General features: G+C 44.1%; 1 protein-coding gene across 1 annotated transcript in view; it reads right to left on the reverse strand.

Annotated features, from left to right (window-relative positions):
• Positions 1-216: 216 nt before the first annotated feature.
• Positions 217-26,019, reverse strand: part of traip (TRAF-interacting protein) — a 44,942-nt gene continuing 19,139 nt past the window's right edge. Inside the window, exons 8-15 of the mRNA XM_080181380.1 lie at positions 23,099-23,186; positions 19,366-19,455; positions 15,134-15,222; positions 12,561-12,716; positions 11,898-11,943; positions 6,462-6,575; positions 5,414-5,464; positions 217-4,134 (exon numbers count right to left, since the gene is read on the reverse strand). Of these exons, the coding sequence (XP_080037506.1) occupies positions 4,015-4,134; positions 5,414-5,464; positions 6,462-6,575; positions 11,898-11,943; positions 12,561-12,716; positions 15,134-15,222; positions 19,366-19,455; positions 23,099-23,186 (754 nt within the window). The 3' untranslated portion in view covers positions 217-4,014. The remainder of the gene's footprint in view (positions 4,135-5,413; positions 5,465-6,461; positions 6,576-11,897; positions 11,944-12,560; positions 12,717-15,133; positions 15,223-19,365; positions 19,456-23,098; positions 23,187-26,019) is intronic.

A 26,019-nucleotide genomic window follows, 5' to 3' on the forward strand; every position in this document is an offset into this window, starting at 1 on the left:
GGGCCAATTTAGCGTGGCCAATCCACCCAACCAGCACATCTTTAGATCGTAAGAGGAAACCGGAGCACCCAGAGGAAACCCACACAGACACGGGGAGAATGTGCAGAATCTGCACAGACAGTGACCCAAGGCCAGAGTCAAGCCCGGGCCCTAGGTGCTGACAGGAAGCAGTGCTAACCCAAAAACATCTTTCGGAGAATCTTAGAACTCCTACAGTGCAGAGTCTGCACCGACCACAATCCCACCCAGACCCTATCCCCATACATTCACCCTAGCTAATTCCCCTAATATTAAGAGGCAATTAACATGGCCAATCCATTTAACCCTCACATCTTTGGATTGCGGGAGGAAATTGGAGCACCCGAGGAAACCCATGCAGACATGGGGAAAACATGCAAACTCTGCACAGACAGTGACTCAAGGCCAGAATCAAACCTGGGCCCTTGGTGCTGAGAGGCAGCAGCGCTAACCAAACTAAAATCTTTAGAAGAATCTGGTTTTGTTTGCTTGACCACGAGTGTGTTGGCCGCCCATGTTTGCTGACAGGTACCACGCCCAGGTGTCACATTATCCCTGGTTTGTTTATTCCTGATTTCAAGCAATAAACATCCAAAACTGGATGAATTGGATCGAAAAGGAGTCTGGAATACTGTTTCACAGAAGGCTTGGGACAAATAACCAGTCCAACCAAATCACGCCAGAAAATTCATCTAATCTCAAAGTAAACATCGCCGGCAAGAGACAAAGGCGGCCTGAGCCATCAAACTCAACCTGTAATTATTGCCAATTCCAACTGACTGCACAGACTATCGCAAACACAATTCAGATCCAAAATTAAGAGATGTTTCGCTCCAAAATAACATCGATTCACTGCCAAGATTTGCTGGGCAACAGCAGCAGATACTTAATATTCATCATTTCTTTCCAGATTGTAAAATCTGTTTTCAGTAATTCGAACAAGTCAATTTGAGATTTTCGTATCACGGCCCATTTAATCTAACTAATAAAATCTTGATCAAAGTCTCTTAACCTTTCGGGCCAAATTAGCTCTGGATTTGAGGACTGAATTGTTGAAATGCTGACTGGGGTTTTTGTTTTAAAATATAAATTACCGAGAGATGAGGCTGAAAGGGCTTTGACGTTGGACGTTTTTTATGATCATTTATTTCAGCTGCAAACAAGCAATACACAGTGTCTAGCATACGCACAAGGGGCTGAACGGCCACATTGTGCACTTACTCATGCTTCTCAAGCAACAGTAAAGGAACAGATAGCATTCTTTGGCTTCCAGTGATAATCCGTTAAACTCCACTGGAATTGCCCAAGACACTGTGGGCATTGGAGGAAATAATTTTCATGCTCTCCTGGTAACCTGATGTTTGGGGGAAGAGGGCGTGTTGCTTACCATCACACATCCCGACCAAACTAGAACACAGAAATCAGCTGGGGATCTGGATGAGAGTACAATATTAAACCCAAGGGGAAAATCTAATCTAAGACGAACAATAATTACAGAATAAAAAGACACTTGCAAATCAGCTAAAAATAATGTCTTCATTGTTTTTGCAATGGGAGGGGGATAAATGATATTTTATTTCCCCATTGTGATATTAAAAGACTTAGGAATCAATTCATAGTTAGAGATAACATTCTTACTTTCCACCAATTAGTTTTTGAATAAGTGCTGTATGTATACGGGGTTTAAAAATATTTAACATTGTCCTAAATTCACATCAACCAGGAAGTTTCAACCTTCTTTGAAAGACTTATTATCTGAGACTTTTAAAAGAGGCATTCTTGCCGTCAGGGAACGGCTCTCTCTTGAAGAGCTCGTCAGCAGCACCTCAATTAACATTAACAATGGTGAGTGAGTAATTAATCATAGCCCTCAAAGGACCATAGACATCTCTCCATTAGAGAGACAGTGGCTATATACAGTTTGAGGGTCATCTGCAAGTGTGGGAAAAGGCGAGAAGGCAGGCGACCTGCGAAGGATTGTAATCAAATTTCACATTGAATGCTCAGTGCTTATAAAACAAAGCGTGATCGAGAGAATCACTTCGCCTGATAGTGCAGGGAATGAACACACAATTAGATCATAAGACTGCTGAATCTCCCTCAGTGTTACTGATGCTCTCCAACAAGGTTTACTTGAGTCAGGCTCATAGAATCCCTACAGTGCAGAAGGAGGCCATTTGGCCCATCTAGTCTGCACCGATTCTCTCTGACAGAGTACCTTACTCAGGTCCTTCCCCCCAACCTATCTATCTCCATGGCCCTACACGTTTACTATGGATAATCCCGCTAATCGATGCATCTTGGGACACTAAAGGGCAATGTAGCATGGCCAAGCCACCTAAACTGCACATTTTTGGATTGGGAGAGAACTGGAGCAACCTCGCACAGACACGGGGAGAATGTGCAAACTCCACACAGACTGTTACCCAAGCCGGGAATTGAACCCACGTTCCTGGTGCTGTGAGGCAGTAGTGCTAACCACTGTGCCGTCCCTCAGCATTCAACCCTGAGAAGTTGCCTCATTATCAGTCATTACTTTAAAGGAAATAGGAATGGAAAAAAAAATCCAAGAATCCAGTAGATTATAAGAGATAGCCCCTGATTTAAAATCATTTAATTTTACTCTAAGACTTCATAAACAAAGCAGTCGTAGATCGGTGTGAAAATGAAGTGTCTGCCATAGGACGGAGAAGTGGGACTGATCCAGGCTGGAGGAGAATGGGCAGGCTGTGGTACTGGATATCTCAGTGAATCACAACAACTGGGGGCTTCAGCTACCTCACTGTAACATTCAAAATCAATTATTAAAACTCCTGTGCTAGCAAGGAGTCTTATTGTGACTGACATGGCAGCTGTCCCTAGACTTTAAACTGATGCACAAAGTAAGTAAACCTTTCAAAACTGCAGAAATATTGCAAGCAATTGGATTGTTATAAGGTCATTAATTATGTTCAAAATTATGCTGAAATTTAATAGCCAGTGACAGGAATTTGAAGCATCCATCTTGAACTGTCTGCAGCAAGAACTTTAATACACTGCGCTGTACTGGCAGATGTATGGAGTTATCACCAGTATGTTACAATCAATCAGGACAACTCTGTGAATGACTCAAGTAGATGGGTTAATCTAGTCAACCACACAAAAAAACCCTTAGCTAAATGACCATGAGCTAAACCATGGGGACTGGATGAACTGTATAAGCCTCCTCGCCTTCCTAATAACATGGATTCAATGTGAAATAGCCTGCGGGCTGCCTCAGAGATATACTAAAGCAACTTAATGCCAAAATAAGATTGGACAATCTCAACCTGGAATCTTAAAACTGTGCAAACTGCTAAATCCTCGCTAATGTGGCATGGAAGTGACAATCCCATTGAGGGGGAAAGGACACTTGGTGTAGGGAAGAGAAAGTTGCCACACTGGTGCAGGCGAGAATCGGTGAACAGAGCAGGGAAATTTACTCTGCCACCTAGCCAATGCTATATATGACATGGGCTGTTTGATGCTGGGTAACTATCATAGAATCCTGACAGTGCAAATGGAGGCCATTCGGTCCATCAAATCTGTGCCGACTGTGTAGCAATCCCCAACACCAGTATCACAGAATGATGAGGCAAAGGCAAATATATAGCTATCATTATTCACAATGAGAGAGGTGATTTCATTCAGAAGTTGTTCCGTCCTTGGTCATCATCCCCCCGCCAGTCGGAATTTTACTCGATCTCACAGTGCTCCTTTCTTTCTGGAATTCCATGTGATTTTGGCTTTTCCGGAGCAGGATGATGTCGATGGGCTGGCCGCAGCGATGAGGAAACAAGGCCTTTTTCCATTTGGGACAGTTGACTTTGATCGCTTCTCACGTTGACGAGTCTGTAGGATGTTTGGCTCCGGGTTCCGTCACATAGTGCAGGCCAGCTGCACCTCTCCAGTAAGTGGTGTCAATATTAACACATGACTGCAGATCTTGCACTGAGCTGCATCTGTGAGGTTTGGGAATCAAATAAGGAAATTCTCCAGTTTGGGCTGGTTGCAGATCAAAGTATTGACAGTTGTCTGTGACACTTTCTTCCTCTTTCTTGCTTTTAATGGCAGCGGCCGGATTTCAGTCATTTTTGTCTGAAGGGAGAAATGTTAAAGAAAATAACTTTTCATTAAAAAGCCACAGTTTAAAAAAAATCCCTCCTTGTGTTTTGGAATGAAGAAAACATTTCAATCAACCGGGGACTGAAGCTCTCTGCATTTACTTTATATTGCTAGGGGTGCCACGGTGGCAGAGTGGTTAGCACTGCTGCCTCACAGTGCCAGGGACCCAGGTTCAATTCCAACCTCGGGTGACTGTATGAAGTTTGCACTTTCTCCATGTCTGCATGGGTTCCCTCCGGGTGCTCCAGTTTCCTCCCACAGTCCAAAGATATGCATGTTAGATGGATTGGCCATGCTAAATTCAGCCTTCGTGTTTAGGGGAATTAGCAGGGTAAATTAGCAGGGTTATGGGGATAGGGACTGGTTAAGATGCTCTGTTGAAGAATCCGTGCAGGCTTTGATGGGCCTGCTTCTACACTGTAGGAATTTTATGAATCTATGAACACAATTACCCTGAAACTGTAAGCATTGATGGGAATCGAAAAATATCTTGTTATATAAAGGGACCTAGTGGTATTATTGCTAGACTATTAATTCAGCTACTGTCTGAGGATCTGCAGATGGTGGAATTTGAATTCAATTAAAAATCTAATGATGATCATGAAATCATTGTCGAAAAAACCCATCTGGTTCACTCATGTCCTTTAGGGAAGGAAACCTGCCATCCTTACCTGGTCCGGCCTACATGTGACTCCAGAGCCACAGCAACGTGGTTGACTTTCAACTGCCCTCATCAGCTATGGATGGGCAATAAATGCTGGCCAGTGACGCTCGTGTCCCACAAATGAATAAAAAAAAAATCAATCTTACTTTTCTGATGGCTACCAAAGTTTACCCAGCAATGGTTTCTCATCATGTCCCTGCATTATCAGTGACTTCTCTATCCTTGGCACACATTCCCTTTCCTGATCTGTGATCTATTCCTGGGAGACATGATCTACAGGTGTAGGGTGCACCCAGTTGTCCCAAATGTTCTACGTTGACAGACTGCTGTTCAATATCCATTCTTAGATGAGGCACAGTTGCCACCACAAACCCCACATCTTTGCCTTCAATTCCATCCTTTCTCCCTCACCACCATCTCTAACTGAACCTGACCATTTGCAATGTGTTCCATTCAACTTTGAGCCAAATTTCGGACCCCCTTATCCTCTCCGCCATAAAGTCCACAACTTCCATTCCATTCTGCCTCAGTTGACCTTTTTATATTGCACCCACAAACAAAGGATTTGGAAAAAATAGCAAAGGATACAGGTTCGATAAACTTGGTTCTTCCTCCCAGCCCATCAAAGCCAGTCCGTACCTAACAGGACAGAGGAAAGAAAAAAGTTAACTTTGCCCTGGATTTTGGTATTCAAAGTAACGGAGGGATTATTAAGAAGTAAATTGGACAGTAACCTCCAGTCTCTGCACATGTTCAATTAAACACAGGCAACTGGAAGTTGCTCTATTTGTTCTGTTCCAACATAGAAGTACCTCGCTGAGAGACTGGACATTCAAACTTACATAGAGCACGAATTGTGGTACTAACCCATTAGATATGCACTTAACATGCCAGTAGTAGTGTGGGCTTGTATATTCAATTGTTAAATACATTTTTAAGAAAGCGATGGTTAAGTCTTAATTACTGACACTAACCTCTCTCCTACAAAAATTTAAATAGACACTTGGTAGTAAACTTAAGTATTGTTGGAAAGAAGAGACATCCTGTCAAAGCTTTTTGTATTGCACTCATCAGGATGCCAAACAAGTGTCTTAAAAATTACATAAACAACCAACTTAAGATTATCAATCAGGCTCGCAATGTGGCTCACTCATGCTTGCTAGAAGCTACATATATTTGTATACAGGGCCCTACCTCTGCATGCAGAAAGAACATGTTGATGCAACACTTTTTCAATTAAATAAAAGCGTTGAGTGCAACTGTTCCCTGGTTCATTCTCCATTACAACATCTCAACCACAGGTTACCTGCCAATCAATCAGCACCCTTTTTCATGCCGTATAAACTATTCCTCCGTTTCAATTTGGTATTGTTGCACTGGCCCTGATGAGTACAAGATGAAAAGCTTCAATAGCACGTGTCTTATTTCAGCAATAGGAAAATTTACTTTTAGAATCTTTGCACATTTTTTGGTAATTGTTAACTCGGTTTCTCTTCCCACAGATGCTGCCTGACCTGCTGAGCTTTTCCAGCACTATCTGTTTTTGTTTCAGAAGTCCAGCATCCACAGTATTTTGCTTTTGTTACGATCATAGCAATCCCTTCTTATGAAGGCAGAGGCAATTCACATTACTTACTGCTCCTTGGTTTCTGTGTGGATCCAAAAGGCTCCCATATGGTTTCTTTTGGAATAACATGGAATGTTTGAAGGCTGACAGGGGATTATGATCATCCTCATCTTTCTTTGTTTTCTTAAAGAGAAAGAGAAGTTTTGCTCAGGTTACTGCGATTCAGATCACAAATGCTTGCTTGAGGGAAAATGAAATAAAGCTCCAATTCTCAATAACACAATAAAAACAGGAAATGCTGGAAAACTCACCAGGCCTGGCAGCATCTGTAGACAGAGAGTAACAGAGTTAACGTTTTGAATGTGTAAGACCTGTTGACTAAATGAATTATGTCTGTATGAAATGTTAATTCTGTTTCTCTCTCTACAGATGCTGCCAGACCAGCATTTCCTGTTTTTATTTCAGATTTTCACAATCCGCATATGTTGCTTTTATATTATTCTGATCCTCTTTGCTGCCAGCTCTTAATTTGACAACTCCAATCAGTGTAATATTCAAGTTTGTAAGTAAAATGTGAGTTTTGCAATCTGAATGGGTGGCACGGTGCCTCATAGTACCAGGGACCCAGGTTCAATTCCGGCCTTGGGACTCTGTCTGTGTGGAGTTTGCACATTCTCCCTGTGTCTGCGTGGGTTTCCGCTGGGTGCTCCAGTTTCCTCTCTCAGTCCAAAGATGTGCAGGTTAGGTTGACTGACCATGATAAATTGCACCTTATGTCAGGAGGGCAAATATGTGGGGTTATGGGGATTGGACCTGGGGTGGGATTGTTGCCAGTGTAGGCTCAGTGGGACAAATGGCCTCCTTCTGCACTGTAGAGAGTCTATGATTCAATAAACTAGATCTTTTACATGTTTATCTAGCACTTTTAAGGATGTGTTATTTTTGTGTCGGTTTCTACATACATTGAAGTTATTGTTGAACATATTATCAAAGTATGTACATTTACTTGAAAATACAAATCACTGGTTTTGATAACTTGGGGGAGAGGGTAGGTTTCCTTGATCCAATTCATCAGGGAGCTGTTCCTGACCTTACCATATCTTCTGTCTAACACTAGGGTGCAAATTTAGTGAAGACCTCCAGATAGGTGCAACAATTCCACACAATACAAATCCAAATAGAGAACTGTATTTGCGTGAGCAGCAGGTGGCATGGTGGGTCACACTGCTGCTTCACAGTGCCAGGGATCTGGCTTCGATTCCCGGTTTGGGTCACTATCTGTGCAGAATCTGCAAGTTCTCCCTGTCCCCATGTCGATTTCCTCCGGGTGCTCCAGTTTCTTCCCGCAGTCTGAAAGACGTGCTGGTTAGGTGTATTAGCTATGCTAAGTTCTCCCTCAATGTACCTGAACAAAGGCAGGAAGTGTGGTGACTGGGGGATTTTCACAGTAACATCATTGCAGTGTTAACATAAGCCTACTTGTGACACAAGTAAATAAATTTTTAACATTAAAAATTAAATAGGGAATATCTTTACAGATATAAATACATTTGTGTGTACATAGTTTCTGAGACAAAAACTACATCTCAGATACCCTTGCTGAGAAACAGAGTATAACTTTGGTACAGATTTGTTGGGTTTTCCCACATACTACAGGTGGGGACCAATGGCAGAGTGATAACGTCACTGGACTAGTGATCCAGGGACCCAGATTAATCCTCTGGGTTCAAATCCCACCACAGCACTGATGGGATTTAAATTTAATTAACTAGTAATTCTGGAATTGAAAACTAGCCTGGGTTCAGTGTCGAGAAATGATCATCGATTGTTGCAGAAACCCATCTGGTTCACAAGTGGCCTACACGCGACTTCCAACCCACAGCAATACGGGTGACTCTTTTACCGCCCTCTGAAATAGATTAACAAGTGGCTCAGCTCACGGGCAATTAGGGATGCGCAACAAACACTGGCTTTGGCAGTGATGCCCACGTCCCACGAAAACTGAGTGCTTCCTCAAGCAAATAAAAGACAAATGAGGAAATTTAACGAGCAGAAAACCAGTGTTTTGCTTAAATCGTTAATATAAAGTTAATATAAAGGGAGCAGACTACAAGGCTACAACTATCTTACTTTATAACATACAAGGGAAGGTGCCAATTCACAGAACCGGAAATGTGAAACTAATATAAAATAAAAACACTTCTGGGGAAGTGTCATCGGGACTTGAAACGTTAACTCTTGTTCTCTCCAACGCTGCCAGGCTGCTGAGTTTTCCAGCATTTTCTGTTTTTAAATTTCCAGCACTATTTTGCTTTTTATTTATTCGTGTCACAAGTAGGCTATATCAACACTGCAATGAAATTGTGAAAATCATCTAGTCACCACACTCCGACGCTGGTTTGTGTACACCGAAGGAGAATTTAGCATGGCCAATGTGCCTAACCAGCATGTCTTTCGGAGGAAACTGGAGCACCTGGAAGAAACCCACACAGATGGGGGAAGAACATATAGACCCGCACAGATAGTGACCCCAAGCTAGGAGTCGAACCCGGGTCCCTGGTGCTGTGAGGCAGCAGTGCTAACTACTGTGCCATCCTAGATTTTCAGAAGGCATTTGACAAAGTGCCTCACAAGAGGTTATTGCAGAAGGTCGAGTGTCATGGAGTTGGGGGTAGGGTGTTAGCGTGGATAGAGGATTGGTTGTCAAATAGGAGGCAGAGAGTGGGGGTTAATGGGTGCTATTCGGATTGGCGGATGGTGACTAGTGGAGTGCCCCAGGGGTCGGTGCTGGGGCCTCAGCTTTTTAGCATTTATATAGATGATCTAGAGGAGGGAACCGAGTGTAGAGTGTCGAAATTTGCTGATGACACCAAGATTGGGGGAACGGCAAATTGTGCGGAGGGTGTGGAGAGTCTGCAGAAGGATCTAGATAGGCCGGGCGAATGGGCCAGGAAATGGCAAATGGAATTTAATGTTGGCAAGTGTGAGGTGGTCCACTTTGGTAGGAAGAATGGTAGGAAGGACTATTACTTACGGGGCGAAAAACTGCAGCAGGCGACGGTGCAGAGGGACCTCGGGGTCCCTGTGCATGAGTCGCAAAAACCCAGCTTGCAGGTGCAGCAGGTGGTCAGGAAGGCGAATGGGATGCTGGCCTTCATAGCGAGGGGGACTGAATATAAAAGTAGGGAGGTCTTGCTGCGGCTATATAGGGCATTGGTGAGGCCGCAGCTGGAGTACTGTGTGCAGTTTTGGGCGCCGCACGCGCGCAAAGATATTTTGGCCTTGGAGGGAGTGCAGAGGAGGTTTACTAGGCTGATACCGGAGTTGAGGGGGTTGAGCTATGAGGAGAGGCTGAATAAACTAGGCTTGTACTCGTTAGAGTTTAGAAGAATGAGGGGAGATCTCATTGAGACGTATAAGATGATGAATGGGATGGATAGGATAGAGGTGGAAAGACTCTTCCCGCTCAAAAAAGACAGTAGGACTAGGGGGCACAGCCTCAAGATAAAAGGGGAGCAGTTTAGAACGGAGTTGAGGAGGAACTTCTTCACTCAAAGGGTGGTGAATCTCTGGAATTCTCTGCCCGTTGAAGTGGTGGAGGCTGCCTCGCTAAATATTTTTAAGACGCGGGTTGATGGGTTTTTGATAAGAGAGGGGATTAAGGGTTATGGGAAGAGGGCGGGAATGTGGAACTGAGCCACGACAGATCAGCCATGATCTTATTGAATGGCGGGGCAGGCTTGAAGGGCTGGATGGCCTACTCCTGCTCCTATTTCTTATGTTCTTATGTTCTAAGTAGCATAAAATTCATACCCAAGATGTTGCTAACTAATATTATGCACTACTCACACGGTCCAGGATAATACAATTATGCTGCTTCCAATTGCTGTTAGTGCTGTCTTTGAAGTAGAGTAAGAATTGGATGTTACACATTTCAATAGTGTAATAAAACCTCATTATTCAAGCATTACAGCTCTCGCCGTGAACACCTGATTTTTATTGCAATAGCATTTGAAACATTCAATAAAAAGGGGAAGTTTTTTTAAATTTCATTTCAATTTCTGATTCAACCTCAACTTTTTCAGGGCAATGAGGGTTGAAGGATCAATGGGATCTTGCCAGAATTGCTCATGCCACACAGCCAATTAAAAATAAATTGGACACAAATTATTCCAGGGTTACATTTCAACAGTGCTGCATGCCAGACTTTAGTTTTACTGTATTTGTGAAAAGGCTGCAATGCTGACTGCTAGAGAGTATATTTAAAGTAGTGTGTCACTACCGTAGTGTCAATAAACACATTTTCCAAGCGTGACAACTATTCAAAATTACATGAGCTCCAATTAATTCATGTAATGACTATTCGAGACACTGCATCTCTTTTAACAGCATTGCTATAGCCATAAAGATACTCTTCATTTTGTATAATAATAGGATACAATCTCTACAGTGCAGGAGGAGGCCATTTGGCCCATCAAGTCTGCACCGACTCCAACAGAGCATCCCACCCTGCTAATTGCCCTAACCAACTTATCTTCGGATACTAACGGGCAATTTAGCAAGGCCAATCAACTTATCCTGCACATCTCTGGACTGTGGGAGGAAACTGGAGCACCCGGAGGAAACCCACAAAGACATGGGGAGAATGTTTGTGTGGCGTTTGTACAGTCACCCAAGGCCAGAATTGAACCCAGGTCCCTGATGCTGTGAGGCAGCAGTGCTACCCATCATGCTGCCACGGTGAAAGTGGGACAACTCTGAATTGAAAGATCTTTAGGCATACTCAAACTGTAGAAAGGTTATCAGTGAGGACACTAGGGCAGGGGACATACCACTACCTTGTGGCCCCAGTTTGGAATCTCACTGGGCAGCGACACAGGTCAGTTACAGGCCTACAGCTCTGAAGCAACGATTCTCTAAAAGGTACTCCCATCGTGGCAGTTCTGGGCTCAGAGGCAGGGTCCCTGAGAACAGCTTTTGTCAGAGTCATTAAGGCATGGAAGGAGGACATTCAGCCCATTGACTCCACGTCCTACCATATTCAAAATGTTATGGCTCTGTTGGTGTATCGTTCTGACATATTTTGATAAGAGGCTCCCCAGTTATTGTTGATTTATTGATCACTGGGCAGTAATTGCTTTGCAGTTATTAACGATCAGTTGCGATTTCCCTGTATCAGTAGAAAGGTGCCAGTAGCTCGGAATGCATTTACAGCTGGCAAGAAAAGGAAATTAAAATCTGATTAAATCATTGACATTTAAAACTATACTGTACAGACCCCGCCAGGATCACAAAGGAGCAGATGGTGATTCAAGTTCCTGCAATTATGCTTCTGTAGCTTCTAGATCGTTTTGAGTCCCTTTGCTAAACTGTTCTGCAATGTTACCATTAATCGTGACAGATGCCTGAGCCCCCGATTAGATTACACTGCAAACACTGCTTATTTTCCAGCAAACGTGGTCCTCAGCGGGGGTAATTCTGCAAAAATTATAAGTAAATGCTCACCTTTGATTTGACCAGAGATTTAGAAGACTGATGCAGCTTGGGTAACCTGCGAAAGTGGGACGGAGAAAAAGGACAACGTGCAGTTAACCTGTGACATTGAAGTTTGATTCTCAAGGTCTCGATAGCAAAGCCCTAAAGGCTCCACGGTGAACTTAATTACAGTTTTATCTCTGTCCCTTCTGACCAAAAGGACCTTGTATAATGTCGGGATTCTATGATTCTTCAATGATACTATTCCCTGTAGATAGTTTGTTTCTGTCATCTTGTGGTGCAGTGGGTAGTGACACTATGCTGGGTTCAAGTCCCCCCCTCTGCCACCGCCCCCTCCCCCACCACCTAAGGGCTTGATGGCCACAAAGGCTGCAACCATAACATGGTCAACCTGGTTAGTTATCACCTGAAAAATCCTTCAAATATGCCTGACGGCAGGTAACAAAGTCATAGAGTCATACAATACAGTAAAGGCCATTTGGCCCATCGAGTCTGCACCGATAATAAGTCACTGAAGGAGGGTGGGAGAGTTCTCTGGTTGGCCATATTGTAGAAAGCCACTGCAGCACTTTGCCGAGCATTATCATGGATCCATCCAACGGAATTCCATGATTGCCAACACTGTCTGAGGGCATGGTACCAGGAGGAGGACGAATGAGCTCTGGCACTTACCCTGCTGCGTCTAGTCTTATCTTCTTGGACAAAGTAGTGTCAGGTGTTGGAGCAGTGTGACCTGGGGTGTCAAAGTCGTACGTCAGAGACAGATCGATGTCCTCTCCAGAGGTCGGCTTGTGCAGTTTAGGATGTTGCAAATCCATAGGCGCGGGGCTGCGGACACCAGAATCAATTCAGCGTTTAACTGACAGATCCAAGTACAGCAACACACAGACATCACCTGTCAAACCTACAATAACCTAACAGCCTGCTTTACCAATTGCACCAAAAATATTCCACACAGAAGTCACAGTATTTTGGAGTAATTCACTATTTGAAAGGCTCTGAAATATTATAAGGCATCATATCAAAGAATCCCTACGGTGCAGGAGGCGGCCATTCGGCCCATCGAGCCTCCACCGACAACAGTCCCACCTAGGCCCTAACCCCTTAACCCCAAGTATTTACCCTGCTAACCCTCAAAGTGAGTAAATTTAAGGAGTTAGACAGATTTTTTTTTATTGGTAATGGGTTGAAGGGTTATGGGGAGAAGGCAAGAAAATGGGGATGAGAAGCATATCAGCCATGATCGAATGGCGGAGCAAACTCGATGGGCCAAATGGCCTAATTCTGTTCCAATGTCTTATGAAGTTCTGACACTAAGGGGCAATTTAGCATGGCCAATCAACCTAACCCGCACAGTGGTTAGCACTGCTGCCCCACAGCGCCAGGGACCCGGGTTCCATTCCCACCTATGAGTCACTCTGTCTGTACGTTCTCTCTGTGTCTGCGTGGGTTTCCTCCGGGTGCTCCAGTTTCCTCCCACATCCGAAAGACACGCTGGTTAGGTGCATTGGCCGTGCTAAATTCTCCCTCAGTGCACCTCAACAGGAGCCGGAGTGTGGCAACTAGAGGATTTTCACAGTAATTTCATTGCAGTGTTAATGTTAGTCTACTTGTGAGATGAAAAAATAAACTTGATCTTTGAACTGTGGGAGGAAACTGCAGCACCCAGAGGAAACCCATGCAGACATGGGGAGAATATGCAAACTCCACACAGACAGTGGTCCAAGACCGGAATTGAACCCGGGTCCCTGATGCTGTGAAGCAGCAGTGCTAACCATTGTGCTACCATTCCACCCCATTTCAATGCAAGTATTTGCATTTCTCTTCCCACACAATAAGAACATAAGAAATAGGAGCAGGAGTAGGCCATCTAGCCCTTCGAGCCTGCCCCGCCATTCAACAAGATCATGGCTGATCTGAAGTGGATCAGTTCCACTTTCCCGCTTTCTTCCCATAACCCTTAATTCCCTTGTCTATCAGAAACCTATCTACCCATGACTTAAATATATTCAACGAGGTAGCCTCTACATCAATGGGCAGAGAATTCCAGAGATTCACCACCCTTTGAGTGAAGAAGTTCCTCCTCAACTCCGTTCTAAACTGCGCCCCCCACCCCCCCCCCCCCCCACCTTATTTTGAGACTGTGCCCTCTAGTTCTGTTTTCCTTTCTAAGCGGGAAGAATCGCTCTACCTCTACCCTATCTAGCCCCTTCATTATCTTATATGTCTCTATAAGATCCCCCCTCAGCCTTCTAAACTCTAACGAGTACAGGCCCTGTTTATTCAATCTCTCTTCATAAGCTAACCTCCTTATCTCCGGTATCAGCCTGGTGAACCTTCTCTGTATTTCCTCCAAGGCCAATATATCCTTTCGCAAATAAGGGAACCAAAACTGCACACAGCACTCCAGTTGTGGCCTCACCAATGCCCTGTACAGTTGCGGCAAGACCACTGTGTTTTTATATTCTATCCCCCTCGCTATAAAGGCCAACATTCCATTCACCTTCTTGATCACCTGAAGACTGAGTTTTTGCGATTTGAGCACAAGGACCCCCAGGTCCCTCTGCACGGTAGCATGCTGCAGCTTTTCACCCTTCAAATAATAATCCCTCCTACTATTTCTACCAAAGTGGATAACCTCACATTTGCTGACGTTATATTCCATCTGCCAGGTCCTCGCCCACTGGCAGATGAATATAAATGCAAGTATTGCTCAAAATCTGGAGTGTCACAGAGGCAAGTCAAAGGCACTTGGCTGATTTTGCCTCAGTGCCAAGGGTTCGATTCCCAGCTCGGATCACTGTCTGTGTGGCATCTGCGCGTTCTCCCCGTGTCTGTGTGGGTTTGCTCCGGTTTCCTCCCATAGTCCAAAGAAGTGTGGGTTAGGTGGCTTGGCCATGCTAAACTGCCCCTTAGTGTCAGTGTGACTAGCTAGGGTCAATGCATGGGGTTATGGGGATAGAGCCTGAGCAGGATTGTGGTCGGTGCAGACTTGATGGGCTGAATGGCCTCCATCTGCACTACAGGGATTCTATGATTATTCTATGACTTCCCACAGGAATCAGGGTCGCAGAGGAAGAAAAAATACATCTTTATATTGCCAGCGACTGGATGGTGTGGGACACAGGATGGACGTGAGAAGAGGGAGAAACACATTTTATAATTCACCTGACTACTTGAACATTACAAATAAAAGCCTCAAAGCAATGGACAGCCATCTGAACAGACATAATGAGTTCACCCACCTCTCAAATATTAAGCGGCTGAGTGCCTCATTGGTGCGATTCGGTGTACTGAGGGACTTCTGGAGGAATTCCACCTTCTTCTTTAAGTTCTGCCAAACCAATATTTAATATATTTATCGGGTTGGCAAGTTTCTGTACACATAGGAAGTGGCAGGGTAAACGAGCGGGAGGAAGGGAGGGGGAAACGCGAGGGAGGGAGGAAGGAAGGAAGGAAGGAAGGGGAAGGCGAGAGGGAGGGAAGGAAGGAAAGGGGAAGTAAGAGGGAGGGAGAAAGGGGGAAGTGAAAGGGAGGAAGCGGGAAGAGAGGAAGGGGAGGACGGATGTTAACGGTGGTATTACTTTTGAGGTCTAATTATGTGCTATAAAAAAGGTAAGTAGGTGTAATTCAAACTGAACAGTTTATTCAACATCATAACAGTAGCAGTCAGTACAGGACTGACCTGTGCCCCGAGTCATCAGACCCACTCTTAAAGGGGCAAACCCCAACGACATACGTAACAGATGGAAGAATAGGAACTTTTGAAACTATAGCAGAGGTTGGGTGGGGTGAGGGTGCTCTGAAGGGTTAATAATTCCTGGTGCTCTATTATTAGTACTGTATATTGTGAATCAGAGCTTGTCTATGACCAACATCAATATTACAAAATGACCCCCATACCCGACCAGAGGGGGGCAGGGGAAAGGAGAAATACAAGGAAAAGTGTTTTGGCACAGAGCACCACACCCTTCATCAAGTCACTGCACACCACAATGAGGTGCATTTTCTTTCAGCAAAAAAAAAGCTATTCCCTCCAGACACAATTTAGACAGCCTGGAAATTATTGCACAGTTTGTTTTAAACAGGTTAATGGGTGTTCAAATAGGAAATGGAATGCTGTACAATAGCAGCCCAACATCCTAAGCATATCTTCAAATCAAAATGTGCGGTCTCTACTTCAAGCGTGGAGTTGGATTAACGTTCCGTAGTTACAAATGAAGAGTTTTAGTGACCAGCACCAAATTTAACACATCTCTGACAGCACACCAACCGGTTTAACTGATAAGCAGGCATCATAGGCTTGTACTCGTTAGAGTTTAGAAGAATGAGGGGAGATCTCATTGAGACATATAAGATGATGAATGGGATGGATAGGATAGAGGTGGAGAGACTCTTTCCGCTCAGAAAGGATAGTAGGACTAGGGGGCACAGCCTCAAGATAAAGGGGGGGGGCGGTTTAGAACGGAGTTGAGGAGGAACTTCTTCACTCAAAGGGTGGTGAATCTCTGAAGTTCTCTGCCTGTTGAAGTGGTGGAGGCTGCCTCGCTAAATATTTTTAAGACGTGGGTTGATGGGTTTTTGATAAGAGAGGGGATTAAGGGTTATGGGGAGAGGGCGGGAATGTGGAACTGAGCCATGACAGATCAGCCATGATCTTATTGAATGGCGGGGCAGGCTCGAAGGGCTAGATGGCCTACTCCTGCTCCTATTTCTTATGTTCTTATCTCCATCTGCTGTACAAATTGGATATAGTTTGTTCTGTAGAGAACGCCTCGGGTTCAATCACCCCGGAACTGGTCTGAACAACTTCATTTCATGAGAGTCAGTGATGAATATCTAGTTTGTGTGATAGTGTAACCAGTGATGCAGGTGTAACATTGTTAGCTCTTTGAGACCTATGTTATGTATTGCTGAGTAAAGGAGATGTTAGGTTCAGCATTGTTAGCTTATTCACCAGTGTTCCACTTCAGGAAGTTATTGATATTTGCCCTGGAACTTCTCAATGAATCAATATTCATTGAGTTAATGATTTGATTTATTATTGTCACATGCATTAGTATGCAGTGAAAAGTATTGTTTCCTGTGTGCTATACAGACAAAGCAAACCATTGATAGAAAAGGAGGGGGGAGTACAGAATGTAGTGTTACAACCATAACTAGGCTGGAGAGAAAGATCAACTTAATGCAAGGTAGGTCCATTCAAAAATCCGATGGCAGCAGGGAAGAAGCTGTTCTTGAACCCTCAGACTTTTGTACCTTTTTCCCCAATAGAAGACCCTGTGACTCCCCCATCATGGGCTTTCAGAACCCTGCTCCTTCATCGGGTGAGCGAGGATCACTCATCTGAGGAAACAACAGTGCTCTGAAAGCTCATGATTCCAGATAAACCTATTGGACTTTAACCTGTTGCTGTGAGACTTCTTACTGTGCCCACCCCAGTCCAATGCCGGCTTCTCCACATCATTGGGAATACGAGTTGGATTCGACACCAATAGGATACTGCGGTCAAGCCAAAAACCATTCTGCCCGTCGCACAAATTAGTAATGCGGTAAATTAATTTCAGTGCCAATGTGATGCCAGGAATATAAATCATACATCACAAAGATTGGCAAAGCATATCAAACAGCAGCTAATTGCATCAGCAAGGTACAGACTCGACCCAACTGGTGCATGTTTGCAAAATTCAAAACACATTGTCCAACCTTAGATTTGATTCCACAACTGGACAACAACATTTGCCAAGTAATCCTCAGTGTGCCAAGAATGATGCTGACAACCAGTTCAAGATTGTCAGTCGGGTTTGCAGTGTGATGCATTTGAGTGTGCTGGAAGCTACATATATTAATATGCAGACAAAAAGAACATGGACACACATTGTGCCTGTTTCAGCTGAACAAAATAAGTGACAGCTATTCACTGGTTCATTTCCCACTGCAATGCCTTAACCATAAGCTGCCTGTTCAAAATTTTCAAACAGTGCTTGGCAGTTAACTGTCAGTCACCATCAACTGGTTCACTCAATGGCACGCCTCTACCAATACACTGGCCAACCAGAATCGTCTTCCCACACAACAGAAATTGTTGTTTCCCCCCCCCTTATATGGGTATTCTTGCAAAAAGCTTCTACAAGTCAGACAGATGAAACACTTGGTGTGTGGTGAAGCTGCTTTAGTTGGTTTATTTCGAATGAAACAGTTATGATTGAATTCTCTTAGTTCAGATGCAGAAATTTGCCTTCAACTAGTGAGTAAAAATAAACACGCCTCCCCCCAACTGGAACATTTTACTTGATGAATCTAGGCTGCCCTCACGGCCATCCATTTTTAATTCTGACTGCAGTTTTGGGCTTTAAGTAAATTGAGTGCCTCCCACTCATGAGAGTAACCTGCCAGCCTAATTTGACAATGAATCTTGCTGAAATCAATTAGCTGTTCACAATCGCTAGAACTCCAATCACGAAAATGTCAAACAATCTTTCATTGTCTCCAGCAGGCTGAATCAAACATCCCACCTGGATTCTAATAGACAACTGCAGCCCAGCTGTCTGTGAATTTAACTCCTCAAGTGCTAATTTAGCACATTATAAGCACTGTTAACATCAATTACACCCGAGAACGTGCAAGTCAAAAGCCAGAAATGTGTGGAAACTTATCCCACCTGGTGTCATTTCACCTAAAGTAACTTTCATACTTGGGTTGCTCTGAAGTTTATTTATTAATGTCACAATTAGGCTTATATTAATACCGCAATGAAGTTACTGTCAAAATCCCCTAGTTGCCACACTCCGCCGCCTGTTCGGCTACACCGAGGGAGAATTTAGCACGGCCAATGCATCTAACCAACACGTCTTTCAGACTGTGGGAGGAAAGCGGAGCACCCGGAAGAAACCCACGCAGACACAGGGTGAACGTGCAGACTCCGCACAGGGTGGGAGCTGAGCCAGGAATCGAACCTGGGTCCCTGGGCACCTCTGAAATATGCAGAAACATATCCAAATGATGTAATTTTACCCACATAACTTCCATCCTCGGGGATGCTTTGAACAGGTGGCGACACCGTGGCACAGTGGTTAGCACTGCTGCCTCACAGTGCCAGGGATCCAGGTTCAATTCCGGCTTTGGGTCCCTGTCTGTGCGGAGTCTGCACGTTCTCCCCGTGTGTATGGGTTTCCTCCCACAGTTGGAAAGACATGCTGGTTAGGTACACTGGCCACGCTAAATTCTCCCTCAGCGTAGCCGAACAGATACTGGAGTGTGACAACTCAGGGATTTTCACAGTAGCTCCATTGCAGTGTTAATGTAAGCCTACTTGTGACACTAATAAATACATTTTAAAAGGTTTTGCGGAATTTCAGACTTCCCTGTTCCCCAAAAAGGACTGGACAAAGATACGGCAAAATAAAGCATTGAAAATGGAGCTGAGCAGGAATCGGCTCCTCTGCACTGGGTAAATTTGCACTCAAGACAGACGTACCATAATCTCTTTGTCTGCATTTCGCACATCCTCCTGCGATGCCCGAAGCTCTTCTTTAACTTTCTCCAGCTGTGACATGCTTTTTTCCAACTAAACAGAACAGAAAAGACAGCTTCAGATTAGCTTACATTCCATAAATTTACAATGTCACATCGATGGGGACAGAGCAACACAACCACAAAAGATTAAATAAGGATACGAAGGAGGGGGGAATCAAAGATGTTAACTCATCACAGCAGTGATGGCTTACGGCAATATTGTCTTCCTGGACAACACAGGAGATTAACCATGAAGTCTCAGCGGCTGATAGTAAAATTCAATCCACATTCTCAAATATTTCAGTCACTGATCCTGTCATTCTGATTTAATCATCATCCACAAAGAAGCAAAATTGAAAACAGTCCTTTTCAAACCTCCCAAGCTCAAGTCGTCTCAACAGGACAACGCAGATATCATTGCTGAGAGGCTTCAAGGGCCATGTACTTTGAAGGCCAGCATGTGAGAGTAGCTATCTTGTCCCAGGGCTCTCCTGACCAGCAGCTGTTTGCTGCTGTGGGAAGAGGCACACAAAATGCCATCAGCCATTTCTCAGCTATCATGGCTGGTGCTTAGAGCTACGTGTGCGTGTCAACAAACTCTGCGCCTTCTCTGCCCTGGCAGTCCATTCGATACGCCATACCAGTCAATTTCTGGCTCAACAAGACTTGCTTCAAAAAAAATCCCAAATATTTCTCCTTCTAAACTTTAGACGCTCCTGATTATTTATTTTCAGGAGAGGGCGTGAGGGAGGGAGACTGGGGTGGGCAGAGGATTTTGGAAAGGCTGGGAATGCAAAGGTAATTCTGGTTTTAACAGCAGGGCTGCTATCATTCTTACTTCCATTTACTACCCTTCAGCAGCCAGTCTTGCTGGTTGCTGGGCATGAAAGCCACAATTAGGGACCCTCGAGTCCTCGGCAATTGGTTGGGATGTATCCTCGTTGATGCGACTGCTAGGTGGGAAGGTCCCAGAATGGAATCCTGGCTCAAAAGACCGTAACATTTACTGATTTTTAGAAAACAAGGATGAATGCGGGTGGCACAGTAGTTAGCATTGTTGTCTCACAGCACCAAGGGCCCAGGTTCAATTCCGGCTTCGGCTCACTGTGTGGAGTTTGCACATTCTCCCCGTTTTTCCCTCGGGTGCTCCGATTTTCTGCCACACTCCAAAGATGTGTGGGTTAGGTAGATTAGCCATGCTGAATTGCCCCTTAGTGTCAGATGAACTAGAAGGATAAAAATGGGGAGCTACAGGAATAGGGCCTTGGGTGGGATTGTCATCAGTGCAGGCTCGATGGGCTGAATGGCCTCATTCTGCACTGTAAGCATAATGATGATGATGGTGTTGAACAGAGTCACAGGATTGCCAATTAGGTTTTAAATAACAGAGAAAAACATTCATTAAATGTGAAAAGTTTCACTATAATACAATACTCCTTCACTCCCACTTATCATCACAAATATACGCAGATTTTAAGGATAACACAGTTTACAACATATCTTAAGCTATAATGGTTTCAATAAATACATAATCCCTGTAAACCAAGAGCCAACTGTGGTCAGATACATCCCAGTCTGATGCAAAATTAAGGACACCATACACACAGACATTCTCTCTTCCATCTTCTTCTATCGGGAAAAAGATACAGAAGTTTGAGATCACGTACCAACCAACTCGAGCCCTGCTGCCATCAGACTTTTGAATGGACCTACCTTGCACTAAATTAGTCTTTCTCTACACCCTAGCTATGACTGTGACTCTACATTCTGCACTCTCTCCTTTCCTTCTCTATGAACAGTATGCTTTGTCTATATTGTGTGCAAGAAACAATACTTTTCACTATATCCCGATACATGTGACAATAATAAATAAATAAGCAACAAATAAAATTCTTTAGTTTCTGGGACTTGTTTCCTTGCCTGTTACTCCATTGTTCTGCTTCTAACAGAGCTGCTGTCTCACTAACTAGCTGCCTTGGGTCCGGTTTAGTTTTAAAATTTATTTATTAGTCACAAGTAAGGCTTACATTAATACTGCAATGAAGTTACTGTGAAATTCCCCTAGTTTTAACTTAACTCAAAAGATCTTTCCGAATTAAAATGTGGCCCCTGGTTGACAAGCAACATCTTTCTTTAAGCTTGTGTTTGCTTTACACATTGTAAACTTTTTAAGCACAGTGGAGAGTTTAAAATAAAACCAAATCTCACTCCCATACATGCATGCACTTTTGTTTCACATGAATCCAACCAGAGTTTTACCCTTTCTTACACAGAAGCACCAAATTAAACTCACTTAAATCTATCCCTTATTTCTCACATGCGACAGTGCAAACATAGGTCACTTAAAATGACCTCTGCTTCCCAACACTAGGGCTCTGCGGAGAGAGGAGGACTGGGCTTGGTTGCTTGGTGGGTGGGGAGGATGCGGGAGTGGCGAATGGGACAGTGAACACCCTCTCCTCCTCATCATGGTGTGTCTCGGCCTCTGTCTATCTGATCAATTCAACATCACTAAACACATTGGAAGCTACTCCACTCTTGTCCAATTAGGGAGAAGCCACTGTGACGCTACTCTCCAATAACCTTTTCAGATGTGCCCACTGAGCGGGACGCAATTAACCCCAGCAGGAAACAAGATCGCAAATCAAATAATAAGAAAGATTTTTATTGACAAATTAATTTTATTGTCTCCCACCCACACCAATTTGTGCCTTTTGTTTTGAGCAGCACACAAATTGACAAGATTGTAGCACTTAGTGTTACAGATTCAGTGACCCATACTTAACCCATTGTGATAATTTGTTTCCTGAAAGTATATGTGATGGCACCAGCTTGTTCTCCCACCATTGGCAGCACTGAGGAATCCAAAGCAGCTGCTTTCCCTGTATTCGTGGATTTGTTTTACAGAATTTACAGCACAGAACCAGGCCCAACTGGTCGATGTCAGCGTTCATGTACCACTCAAACCTCCTCCCACCTTCTTCATAGAACCATGGAATCCCTACAGTGCAGAAGGAGGCCGTTTGGTCCATTGAGTCTGCACCAACCACAATCCCAATCCATGTATTTACCCTGCTAATTCCCCTGACATTATAAGAAACTTAGCATGGCCAATCCACCTAACCCGCACATCTTTGGACTGTGGGAGGAAACTGGATCACCTGGAGAAAACCCACACAGACACGAGGAGAATGTGCAAACTCCACACAGACAGTGATCCAAGCTGGGAATCGAACTCGGATCCCTGGAACTGAGACGCTAATTGACAAGATTGTAGCACTTAGTGTTACAGATTCAGTGACCCACACTTAACCCATTGTTACTGCTATTGAGACGCAGCAGTGCCAACCAGTGTGCCACCCTAACTTTAGCTAACCCTATGATATATCCTTCTAGCCAAATCACTGGATTCACTGTCAAAGTACTGGTGCAGCAACCCAATTAACACCCAGAGTACCCATTTTGAACATGGAACGAAATCCTGCCCACTCCATGAATTAGAGACATCACTGAAGTGACACAGTGGTCAACACTGCCGCCTCACAGCACCAGGGACCTGGTTAGATTTTTGTTAAAGCACCTTTAAAAACTGGAATGCTTGTAGTTCATTTTTTAAACCTGTAATGACCCAAGGGTGATCGAAAGTAAGGAGTGATTGAAGCTTAAAATGGTTCGATTACTGATGTAATACTAACCTTGCAGGTGGTAACAAAGTGTTCCCTTTTGAGCTTCTCAGACATGTCAACGGATGATTTAAATGTCTCCTTCAGGTTTTCATACTCCCTGTGGGACAGGTTAAACAGTGGCAAGGTGAGACAGTGTGGAATGCCACCTGGACCTCAAGGTCCTGATTCATCAAGGTTACATTTTATTGCAAATAACATACAACAAATTTCTCAGCTATTCAAGTCAGATGCAGTGGCAGAAGGCAGGCTGGTGATCTCTGCCTGCACCAACATAGGTGGATTATTTAAAAAAAAAATTCATGTCTTCAACCAGTAACTCAGTTGGAAAATGCAATGCTAATGCTGAGACAGGATTGGTTATAAGCCGACTTCAAGACGGTAAGCAGAGAGTCAGGGTAAAGTATTTGTTCTAGCGTTCTGGAATTTATTACCACAGGAAGTAGTTGATGCCAAAACATTGAATGTATTCAAGAGGTGGCTGGATATAGGACTGGGGGTGAACGATATCAAAAGTTGTGTGGAGAAAGCAGGATTAGGCTATCGAGTTGGACAATCAGTCATGATCGTGATGACGTGATTCATTTAGATTTCCAAAAGAGCTTTGAAAAGGTGCCGCATGGGAGACTGTTAAGTAAGTTGAAAGCGCATGGTGTTAAGGGTGCGATCCTGGCATGGATAGGGGATTGGCTGACTGGCAAAAGGCAGAGAGTGGGGATAAGGGGGTCTTTTTTCAGGATGGCAGCCGGTGACTAGTGGTGTGCCTCGAGGGTCACTGCTGGGACTGCAGCTTTTCACAATATACAACAACTAAAGGCACTGTTGCTAAGTTTGCAGGTGATACAAAGAAATGTAGCGGGACAGGTAGGAATGAGGAAGTTATTCTTGAACTTCAATGGCGTATTAGTGTGAATAATTCAACTGCACTGTTTTCACCAATTAAATATCAGCAAGACTGAAGTCATCGGTTTGAAAGCGAGATTGGAAACCAAAGACCGACGCCATCCCTCTCCCTGGGAACAGTCCAAGAATAAACAATTTCTTTGCAACACTGGTGTTGTACATGACCCCAGAATGGGCTTCTGATTACATATTCACGCCATCACTAAGGCCACCTATTCTAATTCTGTATCACCACCTGTCTCAGTTCATCGGCTGCTGAAACCCTCACTCATGCCTGCGCTTGACCATTCCATTGCACTCCTGGTGCTCTCCCATATTCTATCCTGTGTAAAGGTTACCCAAAACTCGCTGTCCAAGGCTAAACTCACACCAAATCCTGTTTTCCTGTGCTTGCCGATCTAAACTGGCTCTACAAATTCCTCTAATGGCCTGGTTCCCTCCCCATCTCTGCAAGTTCCTCCAGCTCCATATCCGGCGCTCTTCCAATTTTGACTTCTTGAGCAAACCCCATTACTGTCACTCCCCAGTAGGTCACCTCGCATTTAGCTGTCTAGGCCCCAAGTTCTGGAAATCACACCTTGCTCTGCGCTGCCTCTCTTCCTCAAACCTTATCCCTTTGGCCAAACATATGGTCATTTGGCCTGATATCTTCTGATAGAGTTTGGTGTTGTCCCTTCATAGAATCCCTACAGTGTGGAAGGATGCCATTCAGTCCACTGAGTCTGCACTGATTTGGTGGCACAGCGGTTAGCACTTCTGCCTCACAGCACCAGGGGCCCGGGTTCGATTCCCGGCTTGGGTCACCGTTTGTGTGGAGCTTGCAAAATTCTCCCTGTTTGTGTAGGTTCCCTCCGGGTACTGCGGTTTCCTCCCACAGTCCAAAGATGTGTGGGTTAAGTGGATTGACAATGCTAAAGTTGCCCTTTAGCATCAGGGGGACAAGCTAAAGTAAATGCAAGGGATTATGGGGATAGGGCCTGGGCAGGATTATAGTTGGTGCAGACTCAATGGGCTGAATGGCCTCCTTCTACTCTGAGGATTCTATGACTCTCAGAGCATCTTACCCAGCCCCACTCCGCCCATCCTATCCCATATTGATGCCACTAATCCCACTAACCTACACACATTGGGACGCTAAGGGGCAATTCTGCCAATCCATCTAACCAGCACATCTTTGGACTGTGGGAGGAAATCGGAGCATCCGGAGGAAACCCACGAATACGTGGGGAGAATGTACAAACTTCGTGCAGAAGATCGTCACCCAAGGTCGGAATCGAACCTGGGTCCCTGGGGCTGAGAGGCAGCAGTGCTAACCACTGTGTCACCATTTTGTTTTATAATGCTCCTGTGAAGCACCTTGGGATGCTTTATTCGGTTAAAGATGCTATAAAAGTACAAGTTATTGTTATTCAGTGACCAAAGTTATTTCAGCTCTACATTCACGGCCAATGTTTCAATTTTCTTCACAAAATCTAAACATTATGAAAAACTCCGAAAGGGAATTAAACAGACAAAGAAAATTATTTAAGAATACAGGCGTCATTTATTCTTTGCTCAAGTTGAAGCCGTAGAATAGATGTCAACATCCCCGCAATCAACAATGATTTTGCAGGTACTTTGCAGTTGTCAAGTCAAACGAGAGATTCAATGGCCAGTATGCATTGTGAATGATTCCCTGGCACGCTAATTGAGACAGGTAATCTAATTCAGAGGTATTTTCACAGTCTGTGTAAGGAATATTGATTTTCCAGTAATTATGTCTGTCGCTGTATTGAAAGCATTTCCTGAACAAATCTCTCTTTATTTCAGTAGAGTTCCTGATAAAACATGCAAGAACGCACCAATCACTCTTTTCATACATTTAATGCTCTTCTGCGGCCCAAATTACAGAAAATATTGCACATATTAATTTATGCTTTAGAATGCTTAGTCTCAAATATAAATTGATAAGCTTTATTGCATTGCTAATTGTGGTGTTACTTTAATTGCAACATTTGGTTAATGTGGAAAGGCTTCAGTGAATACACTTT

The sequence above is a fragment of the Carcharhinus amblyrhynchos genome, chromosome 3, assembly GCF_965287045.1.
Source record: "Carcharhinus amblyrhynchos chromosome 3, sCarAmb.v2.hapA, whole genome shotgun sequence".
Taxonomy (NCBI): Eukaryota; Metazoa; Chordata; class Chondrichthyes; order Carcharhiniformes; family Carcharhinidae; genus Carcharhinus; species Carcharhinus amblyrhynchos.